Below are 19620 nucleotides of genomic sequence, written 5' to 3' on the forward strand. Positions count from 1 at the left end.
GAAAGTGAGGTTGCTTGAGGCAGCTGGCAATGTATTGTTTGGCCAGGGAATGAGGCTTCTCCCATATTGTCTTTCATGTTGTTACATGATATACTAAGGAAGTCCAAGAAGTATAAACTTTAAAAATCCTTAGTCTAATTTTTTTGTTATGTATGTTCACTAAAATAAAAGTCGTAACTAAAATGCATAGAATTGAGTTAAAAATAAAACAATGGATTTCTCCTTTAATTTTAAGGCTACTGAAATGAAAAGTCTGGTTTTCCTTTTGGTACTAAAGGTCCAGACAGGTGCTTTTGCTTGATTGTTTCTGACAGACCATTTATGGAATAGCTGACATTCCCTGGCCAAAAGGCTTGCAATCTGAAATGGATACAAGATAAAGGGGTAAATGTAACTTTCAAGAGCTTTCAAGTATAGTGAATGCTAACCAAAAAGCAAGTTACTCTTAAAAACACACAGCAAAGAACAAACACAAACAATAAAATCCACCACACAACAAGAACACCACTTCTGGCAAAGGTGTGCTTGGATGAGCTGCCTGAGAAAGGGGACACTGAAGGAAAACTGTAGGGACATAGGAGAAAGGAGTGTGGGCTGTGAGGCAGAAGGGGAAAGGCTCAGTGCAGCACCACCAGCCAGGACAGCTGGGGAAAAATGTCCAGCCAGAAGGAATACTGAGGTGTCCCTTCAGTGTGGCTGTGCCAGGCAGGCACTGTGTCCTGTCAGGTACTTGGAGCTCCTCAGGTGAAGGGCAGGACCTGGCTGTGATCTGTAGGGGACACCCAGAGTGGTGCTGGGGCCAAGCCCTGTGCAGCTGCCCCATTTCTGTGCCCCTGTTCAGGCATGACCCTCCACATCTGCAGCTTCATACCCATCCCTTGCTGCTGCTCCTGCCTACTAGAAGCAGCTCCAGCACCTGCTCTTGGCAGGGCTTCTTTAAGGGGCAGCTGAGTTCAAGCATCTCTGGCTGGGCTGGGTGGGGACAGCTCCTCTGAGCAATGCTGGGACTGCAGGAATGGTGGGGAGAGGGGGAGCAGCTGCAGAGCTCTGATCTTGGCCAGCCCTAGACTGGGACAGGGTGGTTCTGCTGCAGCCCCTCTGACTCGTGTGCACTTAGCAGCTGTTCATGTCTCCAGAAACTTTCCCATCTTAAGCAAGATGCAGCTGCCTTTCCCAGCCCACTGCAGGAGGAGTTCCTGTCAACCTTCTTGTTTGTTTTGTGTTTTTTGCAGGTTGTGGGCTGCTCATTGCAGAAAGATACAGCTGAAAAAGGGTTAGCATCTTTCCATTCAATTTATGTCCTGAACTTTTAAGATTCTACTATTGCTTTTTTCTGTTTTGGTTGTTTGTGGGGGGGGGCTGGTTATTTGTTTTGGTTTTTTTTAATGTTAGGCCATTATGTATATTCCATGGGGAGCCAGAAATTTTAGGAGAATGAAAATTAAAAACGTAAACTCTCACATGTATTGTAGGGACAAAAGGTACTCTTTGGATTAAATAGCTGGAAGAGCTCTGTATAATTCCATAAAAAGGAAAGGAAGCTGAGTTTACTGTCTTTTCAGTATGGCTTCATTGAAGCACAGGTAAAAATGGTATTAAGGATAAGAGCTGCAGTAAAAAGTGCCTTTGTTTTGTAAGCCAGTTTAATTTAGAAATAGTTCTCTGAAAAGTTGTTGAGAATAGTTGGGACTTCTGGCAACATAAATAATTGATCTGTTTGTCTCTCTCATTTTTTGTTGCTGATTTCTAGCTTGAGAATTTTATAAATTTACAAATTCATGCAAACCCCAAACCACCTCAAGACTATTAATAGCAAATATAAATTATATAGCACCAAATTCTCCTAGCTGCTGTATAAGTAAAGCTCTAGACTTGTCCCTGGTAGTTCCTTTCTTGCTTAGAAGACTTCAGCATTGTCTGTACTGGAAAATTGACTTGGAAAAAGCACAGTGGTATAGTAATAATAATAATAATAATAATAATAATAATAATAATAATAGTAATGGAATTACATTGCCAGTGTTACCTGTTTGAAAGTTGACTGTTGTTCCACATTAAAATTGCTTTCAGTATTTAAGCAAATTTACTTTGCTGAATAATATCAGTTCTATTCCAAAACATGTTCAGACAGGAAATGATACCATTGTAGTTTCGTTTCTCAGTTTTCCACATAAACAGCTTTCAGCTCTCAATACTCGCAGCAGCTGAGCAGTGGCAGAATGAGGTGCACTAGGAAGGCAGCTAATGGTGTAAAACACCTCACTAATGTTACAGTTCTGGTTTTGTGTCTTTTGGGTTTTCAACCCCACTTGTTGTGGTTTGGGTTTTTTGTTCATGTTTGGGCTTTCTTAGTTAAATGACTAAAAGGGAATTTCTGCCTTAGGGTGAGGGGAACTGTATATTGTTTGTCTGCAACTTTCAACTTTACAAAATGTTGCTATTTTTATTCAGATGGGTCATCGAATCACGTTTACAACTATCAGCCATGTGATCACCCACGTCAGCCTTGTGATAGCTCATGCCCTTGTGTAATTGCTCAAAACTTCTGTGAGAAGTTTTGTCAGTGCAGCTCAGAATGTAAGTAAAACATTTAAAGTTCTCCATAAACTTTTCTCACTGTCCACCACGAGCTCTGTACTAGCAGTCTGTCCGTGCTGCAGGCAGTTACAGGAGTAGCAAATTGTGTCCAACAGTGTGAGCATGTTCACTTTAATTTGGCCCTTGTAATTGGCCATTGCATGAAGTCAGAAGCAGCCTTCAGAGCTGAAATTGAGGAAGAGTTATGAAAATCAGGGAAGGAAAGAATTTGTAGTACTCCTGAAAGCAGATATCAGTGGCTGTGTTACCAATATTCTGATACACTACAATCTGCACAGTCTTAGTTTTACACTGTATATTTTCATATTTGCTGTTTTTCTGTTCCACCCATTCCTTTGTAGGCCAAAACCGTTTTCCTGGGTGTCGTTGTAAAGCACAGTGCAACACCAAGCAGTGCCCCTGTTACCTGGCTGTCCGAGAGTGTGACCCTGACCTCTGCCTCACCTGTGGAGCAGCTGACCACTGGGACAGCAAAAATGTTTCTTGCAAGAACTGCAGCATTCAGAGAGGATCCAAAAAAGTACGTCCAGAGTTACACAGCTGCAGGCCTGTTGGCTGGGCCTAGAGGTGTTCTTATATTTTCAAGCCAGAGAATGGAATTTCTTTGCCTTCATACTTTCAAACTGGAAAAGAAAAAAAACCCCAAACCAAACAGCAAGGAAAGGAGTGGTCACTTGTTAGCTTGCTCTTGTGCTGCTGTTAAGTCTATCTACATTTTGTCATGTAACAATTATTGCGTTCTGTGCAGCAGAGCAGCAGAATATCTCCTTTTCCCTGTTCAGGCTTTGCTTCTTAATTGCAAATAGGCTGCTGTTTTAAAGAGCTCAACAGTCTTTCCCCAGATCAGCATAAAGAAGTTTATCCCAGAGTTTCTTTCTTCAGTTGTTGATTCTAAGGTATAAACTTGTATACAGTCTACTAAAGTCTTAAAAGCCCATTCAGTTCTGGCAAATAAATCAATAAGCCAAAGTTTATTTCTACTCTCGAATGTTTTCTCACAAAATAGTTGATTACTGAGCTAATGAGTAGTGGGCTCCTGGCTGCAGACCTTTTGAGGTTGAAGTCTTTAGTAAATGAATTTTTATGTAACCCCCTCATTTCAAGGTGTCTTGGGGTGGTTAAACTAAAATTTTTAGTAGTTTTCAAATACTTGGTCATTTTTCTTTTACATACATCTTCTGATTCACAAGCTGTAATTTTAGTGTGTGTTTGATCATTAGAAGACTCTGGATTTGTCTGCATTCCTGGAGTCCCAACATATGCATTTCACTAAGTGATACAACTAAGCGATACAAAACAAAATGGAAAGAAAAACTGAACTCAAATCTAAGTCAGGCATATCAAAACTTCTTGGTATTTCTATTCCACAGCACTTACTATTGGCACCTTCAGATGTGGCAGGCTGGGGAATTTTTATCAAAGATCCTGTACAGAAGAATGAATTCATCTCTGAATACTGTGGTGAGGTAAGGATGGAGAGCACCAGATATGAGCTTAGTTGGTGAAGTTCTGCACTGACAGGGACCAACCATGGGTGCCATTGTCTGTGACCTGGTACAGGCTGTGACTGCTGTCACTCCTCAGATCCCAGGAGCTACACAATTGAAGTGTCACAAAAATTTTGGAACAGGTTCTTGTGAGAATGAGAGGCTGGAATGTCCTTTTTATCTCAGATGGAATTTCAGTTCAGACATGCTTGGAATTTGGTGGCAAATTATTTAGTATAGTACTGAAAGTCAGTAGGAGCTTTTGCTAAGCTGTATTCTGCAGCAATAAAACCCTGAGTCCGGTATGCAGCCCTGATTTTGAGAGGAGAAGCAATTCTTGCTTTTCTTCTGCTCTGAAAGAGTTTATGTGTGCTAAAAGCAAAGCATGGATGTTTGCTAAGTGCAGAATGTTTGCTGAAAACAACACTTTGAGAATACTTTAAATCCCAGAGAATAGAAAAACTCCCACCTGTCTTTCAAAAGGCTGGGGAGGGGCTGACATTAAGCTGCCGTGGTTGCACAATGGAGGAGTGCTTCTCTCTTTTACAAGTGGTGTTTCTTTCAGATTATCTCTCAGGATGAGGCAGACAGAAGAGGAAAAGTGTACGACAAATACATGTGCAGCTTTCTGTTTAACTTGAATAATGGTATGTATGCATTAGTTGCAACCCTTGGCAGCATCAGTAAAGTGTGTATGCTTAGCATTTTGTTCAGCCCTGTTCTTCTGCAGCCAGCAGGTAACAATGAGAACTTATTTCCCCACATCTTTCTCTATCAGTGTGTGGATTCATCCTGCTGATAGCTAGTCTTTGGGATTTTTTCTCTAAATGCTGGTCAGCTAGATGTAGTGATGAGCCTATTGTACAAGAGGAGTAGAACTTCATGGAGTAAAATTATGTGCAGGCATTAAGTAGACTAAAGAATGTAAAAAGTGTTGTCTAAAGTAATTTTACTGAATTAAATAATCAGTAATTTATGATGGTAATTGTGTTGGGGGGAAAAAAGCCACATGTGGTATGTAACTTACAGACTGCACTGTGTCAAGCATAAAATACTGGAAAATAGTTGAAATGAGGAAAAAAACCCTGCTGCTTTATGTTAGTGTTGACTTAGCATATTTATGGAGCTTGTCCTTGTGGAATAAAGGTAGAGAAGCTTTAGTGAGAAGCCAAGGTGGTGCCCCTGTGGCAGGAGGTAAAGGAAAAGCACAATGTGGAACAGCAGAATTCAGCTGTTGTAGGGTGGTGGGCCAGCTCTTCCATGGGGAAGATGTGCAGTTGTCTTCTCCAGCTGCTAAGATCCAAGCACACTAGGTGTTAAACTCAAAAACGTGTTTGTAGGTGACCCATCCAACATTTGTGGGGTTTGTTGTTTTTTTCTGCCCCCCCTAGATTTTGTGGTTGATGCAACACGCAAGGGCAACAAAATTAGATTTGCAAACCATTCAGTAAATCCCAACTGCTATGCAAAAGGTAAGTTTCACATTTACTTGCTTTTCATCAATGTATGAAATACTGTGAGATATTTCTTTAACATGCATTTTACCAGTATTTGTACTAACATAGCTAATTTCTTTTAAAACAGTTATGATGGTTAATGGTGATCACAGAATAGGAATATTTGCTAAAAGAGCCATTCAGACTGGTGAAGAACTGTTCTTTGACTACAGGTGGGTAGATGGATTTCAGGTGGGATTCGCTTCCAGTATCTGCACAGCTCAGAGTTAATTCCTGTGCCTGCCTGGCCCCTGCAGCCTGAAGTCTCAGCAGCTGAGAGGCAGCACTCCCCACACTGCTTTTGTCAAGCCAGATGCCATAGCAAGACTGATTTGAGCAATGCAGCTGGTTAAGAGCCTGCAAACTTGGAAAAGCAGCTTGTATAGAGCAAAGTGTAGTGACAAATGGGGACAGACTTTCTCTGCTTGGGTTACCTTGGTAGCAGCACAAGTTAACTCCCCCATCATTCAGAAATAGGCAAGAATTTCAGAGAATGAAATTTCAGAATTCCTACAGACAAATGCTTGCTAAGAATGTGTCCTTACTGTCCCCTACAATCATCTTACTTGGCAAAAAGTAAGCTGTCCACTGGCAATACTGTGTAGGTCAGCCTGGAGAAGTTGCTTTCCAGTACTGAAAATGAACATCAGGACTGTGACAGTCAAGGTGAAAAAGAATGGAATTTTAGTGATTTGTCTCCTTTGATCAAACACATCTGAAAGTAGTTTCTTGTGGGTCAGCAGCGTTATGCACCTGCAAATTCACACAAGGAGGAAACACCCCAGCTGGTGAGGAAATAATGAGAAATCTAAGGATAAGAGTATTCCAGGCTGTGGTGCCATTCTGTCAGAACAATGAAGCTGAAGTCTTCCATGATACTGGCTTTTTGTGATTTTGTTTTTTTTTTTTTTTCTTAATTTCAGATATAGCCAAGCTGATGCCCTTAAGTATGTGGGCATTGAAAGAGAAATGGAAATCCCTTGACACCAGCTACCTCTTCTTTTAAACAAACAGCTGCCTTATCTTCAGGAATTTCTAGTACTGTGGGCAATTTTAGAAAAATACAAATGATGCAATTTGAAATTCTGTATTTGCAAAGTACTGTAACAGTAATTTATAGTAACGAATTTTAAAAAAAACCAACTTTTTATTGCCTTCTCACCAGCTGCAAAGTGTTTTGTACCTAGGAACTTTTGCAATAATGTGGTGTGGTACATTTTTCAACCTTGAATAAAGGATACTTGAACTTCTTCATTTTTACTGGAATTGAGTTGGAATTTTGTGTCAGCCCCTTGAGAAAGCAATGTGAATTTAACCTGTAATTTTTGTGCAAAGGCAGCTCCATACTTGTCTCCTTCTGTTACTCTGGGTTTAAGATCAGTGTGAAGATGGAAACAGTGTGGATGGCAGTCAGGTGCTTGGTGCTGCAGTGCCTGAGTGAGACAGGGGTGGTCTTGCAGTTTCTCAGCTCCCTTGGATGCAGCTACATCCAAGTTCTCTGGAGGAATGGCTGCAGCCCAGGAACTCCTGCAATTGCCAGAGTAGCTGTGATTTCTGTGACAAACACTACTTTCAAGACAAAGCTGTGGTACAAGGTGCCCTCACTGTGGCTTCTCTGAAGCACCAAGCTGAATGATAAATACAACAGTAACTACACCTGTGTTAAAAAATTAAGAGATGCAGAAGAGAAATGCATAGTTTTCATCCAGAAACATTTACACTGCAGTTAGATTGTCCAGGGCTACCACATTTATTTCTTACTTGCTACTAATGGAACTCTAGCTTGTGCTGTAGAATACAATGCTCAGGTCAAACCAGCTGGAGTGGGAGGGCAGGCACAGGGTGGCATTATTGCCACACTGAGTGCATGAAATCCTGTCCATGACCAGTTACCTGCTGCACTGAGGGGGCTCCAAGCCTGGGGCTGAGTTCAGCTCTTCCTGTTTCCACACTCCATGTACAGCAGGCAGCTGCCACGTGCCCTCCACTTGGTAGTGGCCCAAGTAAGAACTAAGAGTTCATGAGGAAAAGAACAGTCCAAAAGTGTAAGCCTGATTTTCTCCCTCCTCAGGTAGAACAGCTCCTGCTCTGAAGGATGCACAGTGCACAAAGCACTGCTTTAACCAGCCAAGGGCTTTGAAAGGCAGCTCAGAGCAGGTGATTTCTGGCCTTCCAACTAAGAAAGGAGTTCAGGCTGCTTCTTTGTCATCATAGCACACACATCCTGCTAAAGAAATTTATTAGCCCTGAACTTTCTGCAAGAAGGGGTTTACAAAAACAAAATAGCATCTTAGGGGAAAAAAAAAAGAGGCATCACTAGTTCCATTCTTCTAAATTTCCAAAAGCAACTTTGAGCAGCAAGATGCTTCTATTGCCCCAATGGCAGTCTTTAGCTCTTTCAGAACAGAAATAGCAAGCGTACAAAATCTCAAGTGCAGATGACACCCCTCTCCTAGTACTGCTCAGGTTTTTTTTTAACCCAGAGTTCAACTGTAACCATTTCCCTCGAGAGAGAAACATTAGCAACAGAAAACCTGGCTCCTTTCCTGTGAGAAGAAACAGTGAACAAAATCACAGTTTGCATCAAGGGTAAAATGGCTACAGAAGTTCTTTTCACGATGAAGATTAGAAAATATAGATTACCAATAGTGAGAGCTGGGAGGATGGCAGCATTGTGCTTGTAGCACATGGAATGCCAATACACATTTCATAAAATGTTGTGAGAAGAATGGAATGAGGCCTGGTCAATCAAGGTATGTCTAGTAACACTTTAAAGTATTTTAATTCCCATCACAGGTTAGATTTAATGGGAATTGTTCTTCAGGAGCACACTCAATTTTCTGCTCCACTCCAGTCAAAGAAATGGGCAGCCTGAATCTCCTTTGTTCTCGGCAGCATTTATGCAAGGGTGATACACTTTATAGCACAATGAGCAATATTAAAACCAGCTCCAAGTTCAGATGACCAAGCATTGCCACAAATATTTTGAGCATTTTCTGTTCTGCATATCTTGTGAAATCATCACAAATTTCTTTTATTTTCAAAGCGCAGACATTTCCTCTTCAAAAAGAAGTAACATGCACAGATAATGATAGATGACAGTACCTTCAGAGAACAAAATGTTCTTAAAGCACCAGAAAATGGGGAGGAAAAGCAAAACGAATTTCTAATAGCTTTCATAACCATTATACCTTTTATTTACATTTAGAAAGATAAGTCATGAAACTTAAAACAATAAAACCAAATGCAACTTGTACAGAAATCTTTTAAATTTTTTTTATTATTTATCACACATTAAAAAATGAAACACACTATACAAATGGTTTTTCATAGCAGATTACACATGGGTCCATTCAGACTCGCTCTCCAAGTGCTGCCAACATGTATAAGTGCTGCCTGTGATGGCAGCTGTTTATCATATAGCCAATGTATTGATTTAAATGCAGTAGCATGCAACCCTTAAACGAGAAGGGTCTGATTCCTTTCTGTTCTTAAATTAGGTTAAATGGCATTGGTGTCCATATTTACATACTTGAAATGTATCAATCCTGAGCAGTTCTGATGTAAATCTGAGACTGGCTGATGGAGTCCTGGTCTCAGTCATTAAAAAGGGAGGTCCAAATGGCAGCAGGGTGGCTGCTATGAAGTTCTGTCGCTTTCATTCTTTCCATCACATACCTACTTGCCGAGTGTCACACAGTCAGGTCATTGCTAATAAAAATGCTAAGCCAAGTAACTGTAGGTGTCCTTCTCACCATCTACACGTTCCAAGTACTCCTTCTCAATGAGGATGTCGATGCATTTCTGTGGGAGGAACAGAACAGAGGTAAGCTGTGGGACATGGGCTTAAAAGCCCTCTCTGGGGTTGCTCCAAACTTTGATTCTGACCCCCCAAGGGAGTTCCCTGGCAAACAGGATGGGAATAGGCAAAGGACACAAACCACAGCAGTTCACTCTCCTCTTTGTGACCACATCCAAGCAGAAGGTTTTGCTAATCCACTAAACTGAATTGCACTTACTGGATGTCATTCCAGGGGTATGATTGGGAAATCATCAGCATGCTGAACAACTTCATAGTAAGACAGCAAATAAAGAATTACACCAAGATGCAGAGAGCTTATGTAAGGTCATGAAAGAGCAGCAGCAGCAGTGAGGGGCTCTCTGTGTAACTGCCCTGGTGCCAGTTTATGCAACTGCTCTCACTTCCTGTCCTTTGCCTCACCTACAGCTTGGTTGTGGATATAAAAACTGCTGGTGAGCTCACTTAAACAAACTGATGAAGAAATTAATATACATACATGAATAATTAATATAATCAATATAATTATGAGTAAATAATTAAATACAATGCCCCCTTCCCCAACATTTTTACTGTAAAGGAAAGCAGGAAACTTTTATCGAGTTAACCCCAAGGCCGACTGTTGTTCCACAACTGGGAGAACAGGAACAAAAGGTAAGCCTGGATTAAGGGCAATGGTAAGCTGACACTGATGTAAAAAGATGCAATCCAGCTACTATTTTACCACCACTGCCAACAATGTGAAACATGGATAGTACCCTAAGAGAAATGCAGTATTTCTGGTTAAAATATTTCCTACTTGCAACTCAAAAAAAAAAATCTGTCCTTGCCCATCCCATCTCCATAGCTTTCCTTTTTAATTCAGAAGCAAGTGTTTTGTCTGTGTAGATATCCACCTCACCTCCTGGAATCCAGGTTCAAAGATGTGGGTCTCACATACCTTAATTACAGGAACTCGTGGCTTGAACCTTGAGGACAGCTGTGTTAGCACTTCTCCAAGCAGTTGCTGGTGTTTTAGAACCTTCCTCATTTTCATGATTCTCACAATAGCAGCCTGCACAGCAAAGTTGGGAAGGTGTGTTTAGGAGCACAGTACCTGTCCCTCTGTGCAAAGCCATTTCACTCCCCTAGGTGATGTCTGCCCCTGCAGAAGCACCACCACCACCACCTCGAGCACCAGACAAGAGAAGCTTTGCCCACAGTGTCAGCTACTCACACAGACTTCAAGGACTCAGGGTCTCCACAGCACACAGGCATCAAACGTGGTTTTGACACATGAATTTTTAGAACTGTGCTTACAGTCAGTCAATCATAATAATAATAGCACCAACTGGTAACAAGAGCCACACAAAACTGCTTGTGTAGCAAAAAGCCTTCTTTATATATTTAACCTTACTGTGACACTGTCTTAGTGGTGCATCTGTATTTCCTTCCCCTGCTTCTCTAGTGGATTCCAAATGAACTGATATAAAACCAATGCTGATTTCATGCTACCTGGGTATTACTATTCTTTTATTTTTCAGTTTTCACCAAGGACAAGGTCTGGTGAAAGTGTATCCAAGGAACCCAAAAACTCATCAACATCAGGTTAGAACAATGTGAATGAACACATCCTCTCTGTAGAAGTGCCTTCCTCCAGTTTCTACTACAGACTCAAATCACCATTAAGAGTACTTTAAATAAATTTTTTGAACTCTAATGTAGTGAGAGCAATGTAGTTGTCTTCTAGTAAAAGTTGGGAAAACCCTACAGTAAGCTTCATTAAATGATTACAAAGATGTGATTCTGAGTTCATGACAGCATTCTGCAATAAAACTCACCTGAATCAGTAGTTTCCTGTCTTCCTCTATATTTTTGTGTGTAGTTTCTTGCTCCTGCTTCTGTTCAGTCTTCATTGGCACATTGATGTTTACCCTTAATTTTTTGCTGTAAAGAAAAGCAGAAGTTAATGAACAATTAGACTGTTTAAAAACCTAAGAAACAGAAAAAACACCAAACAAAACCTAACTCCAAAATAAAAGCCATAGCACCATAATTACTTTACAACAATACAGGACTTTGGCTCTTCTGAAAACCTGAGATGCTCTTATTCAAGTTAAAAAAGATTAAAATAAAAATAAAGAATGCCCACAACCAACCAATGAAACAAACTAACTTGCTGGTATCTCACAGCTTACTGAATCCATCCTAGTGATCTGTGTAACTAGCACTGTACAGTTACACTGTATTCAAAATATTTCTGTGTGTGGTAAGAAGTTTGGAGTCAGTGAAGGGGACAAAGGAAGGCAATGGAAACAGAATCTGATTTACAGAATTTCTGATTTACAGACAGGATTCTGACCATAATGTGGAGAAATCTGTTTGTTCTGTGGAACTGAGCTCTGCCTTTCTTTCACAGGCTCCCTGGCACTGACAGCTGTGCTGAGGTGAGCCCACTGCCACATGTGGCCACTCAAGACAAGGTCCTGTGTCACAAGTGGGGAGCAAACCTCAGCACCAGGGAGCACAGGGCTCTGCTCAGCCTGTTTGTTAGCTGCACTGTTATTTATTTAGCACAGTGTTCTCCATCATAAATTGGGAAGCAGCTGCTGCACAATGCAGCAACCCTGAGCTGTTTCCATCACTGCATTAATGCAACAGACCATGAATTCTCAAACCTTTAATTTGGTAAAGGGGGATAGAAAGCAGTTAAAAGGTGAAGTACAAGGAAAGGTTTTAAAATGTTTCTTTCACCTGAGATCTTATCTTCAGGAAGCACGGAACTCCTCACTGAATTTATGTGTGTTTATATCTATGCTCTGGTAAGCATGATAAGAAGTACCACAGTGCTGTAAACAGCTTAAAATACACAACTGCTTAAAGTAAGTAATAAAACCTACTGAAAATTGTGTTTATTAAGTCTCCAAATCACTGTATACACCGTGGTTATAAAACAAGCCTGATCTTCTCATGTTAGCAGTAGTGGATGAACATTTATGCCTTTGACCTTTGTGGGTCACTGGACACTACTGTAACCTTATAAAATATCATGGATTTGCTGAGTGCTTGTGAATAACACCTTGGCAAAATGGCAGCACTTGAATGAACTATTCAAGAACTAGACAAAAATTGAGGAACAAAAAGGACATATGAAAATACATCAGGCCTTGACTTTTTTTATGACTTTATGACAAAGTCAAAGCGTTTCACCCAGATTTTGAAAGCAGAGGAAGATGCTACTCATTAGATCTAAGTGATTCATGCTGCTTACTTTTTGTAACCAAGATACAGTTTGATTAAAGTATCTGGTTTTAACTCCACTTCATCAACATTTGCATTTTCATCTTCCAAAACCTGCAATAAATAAGCAAACAAACACATAAATAAATAAATAGTCTAACATATTTCACTGTATGTTAAGCAGGTCATGAGAAAGCAAGAGTACTTACAAGCAATTTTGATTTCAAGAGTATCTGTAGAACTTGTGCCAAGATATCCTACAAAATTATATAAGACATGATCAGTACAGATAGACAGCACCTTTGTCTAACTTAAAAACTTGAACAAGAATGAACATATTTAGACTAAGAACTAATGAGTGCAGAACACTGCAAGATGAAGGGGCAAGAAAAAGCAGTAAAAACTAAGTTCACAAAAATAAAACAATGTCCTTTTTGGGTGTTATGATGTATCCCCCCTTGTGGTTGGTCAAATATAATAAAATTCTTGAGAAATACTAATTCCAAACAAGAGATTCTTTCCAGTTGCTGCTTTAGGAACTATTTTGAAAGCAGACTTATATGCCTAAGAAATAATTTTTCCCAAACCATGCAAATATATATACCGTGGCAAGCTTAAACTTCAGAAAGCAAGCACTCTCTGCTTTCTGATTAACATCTTTTTGTTTTAACAGGGATCAGTTCTGGTTGCTGTTGTTGGTTGCTCACCCAGAAGGCTACTGGCAATATTCTGTGCAGGCCTGCAAAGCTGCTCTTTTACCACAGTCTGTAATAAATGACAACCTCCTAAGACTTCTGGGTTTGCTGTAATCCATGAGCAACAATAATTTCTAGGTATGCATTTCTAGAAGTAAAGATCCTAATGAATACAAATACCTAACTTTCCAGAAGTCAGAGCAGGCTTGATTCAAACATACTGCTAAAGGTCAAATAAATGTCAAATTGAGGGCCATAAAGCCTGCTTGAGAAGAAAAGGAGGGAACCTTTTCCACAGGAGAGAGCTGGCCAATGAACTGCAGATTTACTATGTTCATGTAAAAAAGCCTTGAGATATAAAAGAATGACAGATGCATAGATCAATCATTTAAGGAAAATGCTGGTTTTGCTAAAATGTTGTCTTTTAACATTAAAATGTATGCATTGAAACACTGAAAACTTCTACCCAGAGCTCAGCAGGAAGCTAGACAATTCACTCCAGTCATGAGCAGGAGTGTAAATGCACTAAGACTCATCAGAAGACCAGGCAGTTATGACTACAGGAATGTAAACCAGGAAAGTGAATTGACCAAGAATAGAGCACATCTGTCTCCTTTGGGACAGAAGCTGGTTCTGGCTCCAAGCATATGTAATCCAAATTTCTTATGATAGCAGGAAGAGCCCTGAAGACCAAAACACTTGCTCACAAGAGTGTGGTAAAACATGCAAAGTCACTACCATTTTTATTTGAGTACTGTCTGTCAGCTGCTGCACAGTGTAGGCATCTTCTGTGTTATACTGCAGTAAAATTGCCATCTGGAATGTGGATGCCTGACAAATCCAAAAACAAAGAACACAGGGGAGAGGGGGGAAATCAAAAAATGAGAACTTACAAACACTTTCTGAATTTGAACAGCCTGAAACACACCAGTTAAACACATACACTGGAATATTTGGACAACAGAGAATACCCAAGTGGTGCTAATAATAAAAAAAAGAATTAAATGTTGCTTTTACAACCAAAACTCCCCCTTCCAGCATTATCTAAACATAAACCCCAGGATTAGAATCATTTAGCTTGCTTCAGACACTCCATCAAATTGTCTATTATGACATCAAAGCATAATCCTTGTATTTGCCAATACAGTTTTAAGTTGTTTTCCTCTGTCACTCCAACTCTTGCCCATTTAATCTGCACTATACCCAATACAGACTGCTGAATTCATCCTCACAACCCTCCCAACTCCAGCAGAATAATGAAACCAAATGTATACACCACACAGCTATCAGTAGCTGATCCATCTCTATCATCACAGGGTTAACCTATGATGACAAGGTCAAAGTCTGACACTATCTTGTTTCTTCTCCCATCTACTTTTTGAGAGAAAGCAGACAGGAAAGTATAAGCAGCATGAGATCCTAGGCAAAGAGGTTTCATTTATCTCAGAAAATGCATTTCAGCACCATTCAAACCACAGGTGATGTGTTCCATTTCCTAAGCCAATTTTACTGATACTAAAGATCTGTGTTTATAGTAAATAAAATAAATATATATAAAGGTTCTACTGGCTGCATGCAGTCCTCTGAAAACAGCCATCACCAAGTGTTTCTATTGGTATGACTTGTCCTTACCTGTAATGTGTATCTATTTTTGAAACAGTTGGTAACCAATTCCCCTTTGGACAGCTGATACAACCATGTTAATTTTCTTCCACTGTGACGACTGGCATAAAATGCAGTAAATCTCTGATAGCTCCGTTCTAACTGTATAAAAACATGAGTAGCAAATAAATAAATAAATAAATAAATAAAGTATTATCTACCTTCCTTTACCATTACTAGAACACGTTATGGAATCAAATCTGATCACCCTCAACCACCATGTTGTCTAAATAGCCCGAATGGAAACTCAAAGTATTCAAATTTGGCAGACTGGATGAAAAATTTCTCTGTTATAAATTTCTCCTTTAAAATATCATTAACAGTACAAATGCAAACAGCATTTAAGGTTCAATCTTCCATTTATGAAACATTAAGCATGGCTAGAAAAGTAATTTGTTTTAACCACCTTCATCCTCCAGGTAACAGCATTAAATTTATTTCTCATGTTAAATATTCATGTCTTTTTCCTGGATAAGCACTCAGCAGAAAACTGATTATAATATCTAAAGATTTTACTGGGCAAAGCTGAAGCAATGGTATGAAAAGGTTTCTTAAATTAAGCAAACCCAGAAAAATGTACTAACAAGGATTTGCTTTAGTTGCTGCTGAATATTTTGGAGAAAGATTCATTAACCAGGGAGTTTTCATGGGAAAGATACGAAAACACAGATTTCACACAGCTCTCTCCTACTACCTTACTCAATTATCTTGTTCCAAATATCCTCAGGCCAAAGAGGCAAATATCAGAGACATTTATAGTCCTCTCTGATACACAGCAGAATGGAAGGAGACAGCCTTGTAAAAAAATTTCTCTCAGGATCATTCCATGCTCAGATGAACCAAGAGCAAGTGCCTCACCTCAGATGGCAGAGCAAATGTGCAGGACTGCTGGAACGGCCACGATCCAGAACTCAGCACCTGGATGCTGAAATCCACTGAAAGACAGGAGAAGAGGATCAGCTGCATTATCCCACTTTCTCCTAACTCCCTCTTCACACACAGTCCCAGTTCTTACACAGACATGTTTCTGATTCATGGTCAAACTAACATGGTAAAAAAATCATTAAGCACTATTTTATTTTTGTCAGAGCATAACCAAAGCTGTTCATGAGAGATTTCCCTGCAGTTGGAGAGCTTTAGATTTACTGTTACAGGCACTCAATCTTCTCTTATTTGGAGAAGTTATTACTCTGTTTCTATCCCTACAATGAGTTACAATTTTCCCACTTGGGTGTTAAAAGAGAAAGTGTTCATCATCACTCCACAATACACAACTCCCAGAACAGACCTTCACACCTATACTTGTAAGGTATTTTGGTCAAGTACAAACAATAGAAAAACTAAGTAAAATTTAAACCTGATGATACACAACTCTAATTGTAATCCAAGATATAATTATCAACTCTTGACAGAATTTGGTTCAATGTGCTTCAGTTGAAAAGGAAAGCATAAAAAAGTGATAGTGGCATCTAACAACCTGGAAAACAATATCCTTAATACTTTCACATAAGTCTAAGTATTAAACAGTTAAAAATCAAAACTGTTTAAAGAAAAACATCTCTCCAATCAAGCATAAGAAAAGGGAAAAAAAAGATGAGACAGTATTCAACTTAATTAAGTTATGTACCTAAATGTGAGCTCTAAAATCAGGAGGAGGCTACTCAGAAAATAAATAAAGAGCTACTAGAAGACAAAGAACAGACCTAGAATTTAAAGACCTAATTTAAACATCCCAGCTATCATGGTCAGCACTCTAATTTGTGGCAATATGAGTAAGTCACATATTTCCCTCACACGCTTAGTTCTGCAGCAATAAGAGGAAACTATACTATGCAACAGTAACTTAGGTAAAGGTGCTACTTACAATCTAATGGTTCCGAGTTGGTCAGGTGCTTTTTAAACTGCTCATTCAAATCCTTGCTTACACCAATGTCTTGGAACATCCGCTGCAGCTTGGAGGTATACTCAAAACCACAAGCTTGCTGCATTTAAAAGCACAGAAACATCAGTAAGACACATTTTGGACACTGGCTAATGAGAAGAACAAAGTGTTGGAACTTATTTCCTTAACAGAAGATGTAGAAAGTTCCATATTTCCCTTACTCAAAGTGCCCATCCCCCCTGGAATATGAGCTTTACCTGCCATTGAAAACTGACAAAAATTTTGTTAAAAGTTAAGCAAAACACAATGAAACAGACTACTCAAAGGGTAGTCAACTGTATTTTGCTTAACTCTGCCTAAATATGATTAAGAAAATTAAGCTACTTTTCAGTACTCATTCCCTTGAATAATTAAATCCATGTCATTCATATGGCTAAGAATAATTAAGCTTAGCTCCATCAGGCAGACATGCACTACAAATTCATATGATTAGAAAAAAAAGAAAAAAAAATATATAAGTTGTGTATTTTTCTGTGCATAAAATAAATGAAAGGATGCATGTCAGTGCTTTCCCAAACAGTGTGAAGATCTGCAAGGCAGTAGATTATGGGACAGTCATGGAATACTCACTTTTAGTTTCGAGATCATGCTTGCCTCAGCATCATCACTAGCACTGTTTTGATGCACAAGTCTCTTTGCCAGCATTTTAGCATAGAATTTTTGAAACACATCTTTATCCTCAATGTACTTGAAGACAACCATCTGGAAAAGCCAAGATAATTTGTAAGGGAAAAATATTTAAACATTTGTCTTGAAAAAGATGTAGCAGGAACTACTTGATTTGCACCTAAATTTTAAAGATTGGGAGTTTTTTTTTTGGCTTTTTTGAGACAGGGTGGAGGGACTGGTGGAATTTGCTTTAAATATGAATACTATTTTAAAACAAGAACTGTATATTCCACATGTAGAGCATATTACATATATGTGGATATATGATATAAAAAGATGTCATGGAAATTATATATGTTATATGCATATACAGATTAAGCAAAAGCATAACTTCAATATAGCCACTTTAAATCTGCTGTAAAGGGTTTCTTAATAAACAAAATAATACAATTTTTATATTTTGTATGTATTTATAGACATCTTACCACTTGATTGAGTGTATCTTCCAACTCTGCTTCTTCTGGATTCTTTGAGCTGCAATTAAAGAAGTGCATTTTTAATGAGTCCCAACCAGCAGAATTAAACCAACATATGGATGCATATGGAAGCTTTAGAAATCAAAGAATGCAAATTTGAGTAGTTCTGGGATCAAAAGCTCTTTAAAGAGAAAACAATGTAATGAAGTGAACAGTTCACTGCTCCACCTGTCAGCAATTCTGAACTTCCCATATGTCACAGGCTGAAGTCCTGGACCACAACTTGCTTGGGACTTGCTGGTAGCCTGGTATTTTTCAGGATTTATGAGCTTAAACATGGACCTCTCTTTTCCTACTGCTAAATGCTATCTTTATTTCTTATCTTAGGTAGTACAGTGAGAAGAAACCAGCTCACAGAGCTGGGACTTGACTGGGTAAAAGCTCAGGTGGCACCACATTGTCTACCTCCATCTCATGTTTGCCCCAGGCAAACCGCAAATCTACCCTGTACACAGTCAGTAGTTGCAAAGGAGAAAATAAACCCTTTGCTGAATGAAGGAGGAGATGGGAAAGAGAAAAGTGAGCAAGTTCTCCCATTTTTGGGTTGTTTGGTGGTGGCTTTTTTTCCTCTGCCAAAACAACTAGAAATGGGACAAAACTTGACACCAATCCAGTATGAACTGAACTGATGCCAACTCAGGCTATGAGCTGCTGAATCATTTAAAGCCAAATACCTTGAATTAAAATATGAACTATGAAAGGTTAGAAAGCAGTTTTTCTCCTCAATTTCTGCCCAGATAGAAGAAGGTATAGAAAAAACAAAAGGAGGGAAGCAACAGTTTTAATGGAAAAAGGGAATGTGCATCTCTTTACAAGATACAACGCAATTTAAGTTTTTCAGTGTAAAAAACCCTACCTCCTTCAGTTTTACTGAAAAACAAAAAAACTTAAGATTCCTATAAGGCAAGAAAGGTTTGCTTATTTCCTCCATTTTTCCTTAAAAAGAATACCAAACAACACAACCTTTAGGAATGGTCCCACTGAAATTCTTGGATCCAGAATTTGATAAATTAATTTCTTGCAAAATGAAGTTGTGCTTCTGAAGACAGTATAAAACTTCATAGGTTAAAACCTTTTAAAATAAAAGCCAACATGAAATAGTCATTTGTCTTTGAGGACATACCTTTTCTTTAGTAAAGAGTCACAGTATCGTGCCAGTAGCTCTGGGGATTTACTGGATGATTGAGCCATTTTTGTTACTGCATTATTATTTATAAATCGACCACAAGCCTATAAATCACAAAAGACAGTGAAATTTTGGGAGACAATTTTTTTTATTTTGCATGGAAAAAAACCCAAACAAGTCCAGCATCTGCCACTACATGCACTTACTTTGTCTAGTGCAGCCACGAAGCCAGCATCATTGTTGAATGCAGACATGACTAAAGCGTTGTACTTCTTATGGACATCCAACACGGTCTGTACATACATTTTTGGATCCTGCAAAAAGGAGAGACTGTATTTTGCAACCTGCTGACTTTCTGCTTTCTACTTCCTCCAAAATGGAGCTATTCACTGATCCAAGAGAATTTGTGTAGAGAAAGTCTATGATGTATTAGAAACATTTTGAAGGTAAA

General features: G+C 39.1%; 2 protein-coding genes across 6 annotated transcripts in view; one reads left to right on the forward strand and one right to left on the reverse strand.

Moving 5' to 3' along the window:
• EZH2 (enhancer of zeste 2 polycomb repressive complex 2 subunit) overlaps positions 1 to 6841 on the forward strand; it is a 29781-nt gene extending 22940 nt beyond the window's left edge. For all 4 annotated transcript variants that reach the window (XM_054273518.1, XM_054273520.1, XM_054273521.1 and 1 more), the window contains exons 12-19: positions 1233 to 1273; positions 2452 to 2577; positions 2940 to 3118; positions 3969 to 4064; positions 4651 to 4732; positions 5477 to 5557; positions 5670 to 5754; positions 6505 to 6841. In XM_054273518.1, the coding sequence (XP_054129493.1) occupies positions 1233 to 1273; positions 2452 to 2577; positions 2940 to 3118; positions 3969 to 4064; positions 4651 to 4732; positions 5477 to 5557; positions 5670 to 5754; positions 6505 to 6565 (751 nt within the window). In that variant the 3' untranslated portion in view covers positions 6566 to 6841. The remainder of the gene's footprint in view (positions 1 to 1232; positions 1274 to 2451; positions 2578 to 2939; positions 3119 to 3968; positions 4065 to 4650; positions 4733 to 5476; positions 5558 to 5669; positions 5755 to 6504) is intronic.
• A 1787-nt stretch (positions 6842 to 8628) lies between these two features.
• CUL1 (cullin 1) overlaps positions 8629 to 19620 on the reverse strand; it is a 52306-nt gene continuing 41314 nt past the window's right edge. Inside the window, exons 10-22 of one of the 2 annotated variants that reach the window (XM_054273927.1) lie at positions 19376 to 19483; positions 19167 to 19273; positions 17993 to 18041; positions 17469 to 17600; positions 16821 to 16938; positions 15815 to 15891; positions 14927 to 15058; positions 14033 to 14125; positions 12809 to 12856; positions 12631 to 12713; positions 11201 to 11306; positions 10321 to 10434; positions 8629 to 9385 (exon numbers count right to left, since the gene is read on the reverse strand). In XM_054273927.1, coding sequence (XP_054129902.1) covers positions 9305 to 9385; positions 10321 to 10434; positions 11201 to 11306; positions 12631 to 12713; positions 12809 to 12856; positions 14033 to 14125; positions 14927 to 15058; positions 15815 to 15891; positions 16821 to 16938; positions 17469 to 17600; positions 17993 to 18041; positions 19167 to 19273; positions 19376 to 19483 — 1248 coding nt within the window. In that variant the 3' untranslated portion in view covers positions 8629 to 9304. Of the gene's footprint in view, positions 9386 to 10221; positions 10435 to 11200; positions 11307 to 12630; positions 12714 to 12808; positions 12857 to 14032; positions 14126 to 14926; positions 15059 to 15814; positions 15892 to 16820; positions 16939 to 17468; positions 17601 to 17992; positions 18042 to 19166; positions 19274 to 19375; positions 19484 to 19620 lie in introns of those variants that run through there. The other variant, XM_054273926.1, reaches the window with a different exon arrangement.

The sequence above is a fragment of the Melozone crissalis genome, unplaced genomic scaffold, assembly GCF_028551555.1.
Source record: "Melozone crissalis strain CALT ecotype California unplaced genomic scaffold, PUWL_Pcris_2 ptg000016l_1, whole genome shotgun sequence".
Lineage (NCBI taxonomy): Eukaryota > Metazoa > Chordata > Aves > Passeriformes > Passerellidae > Melozone > Melozone crissalis.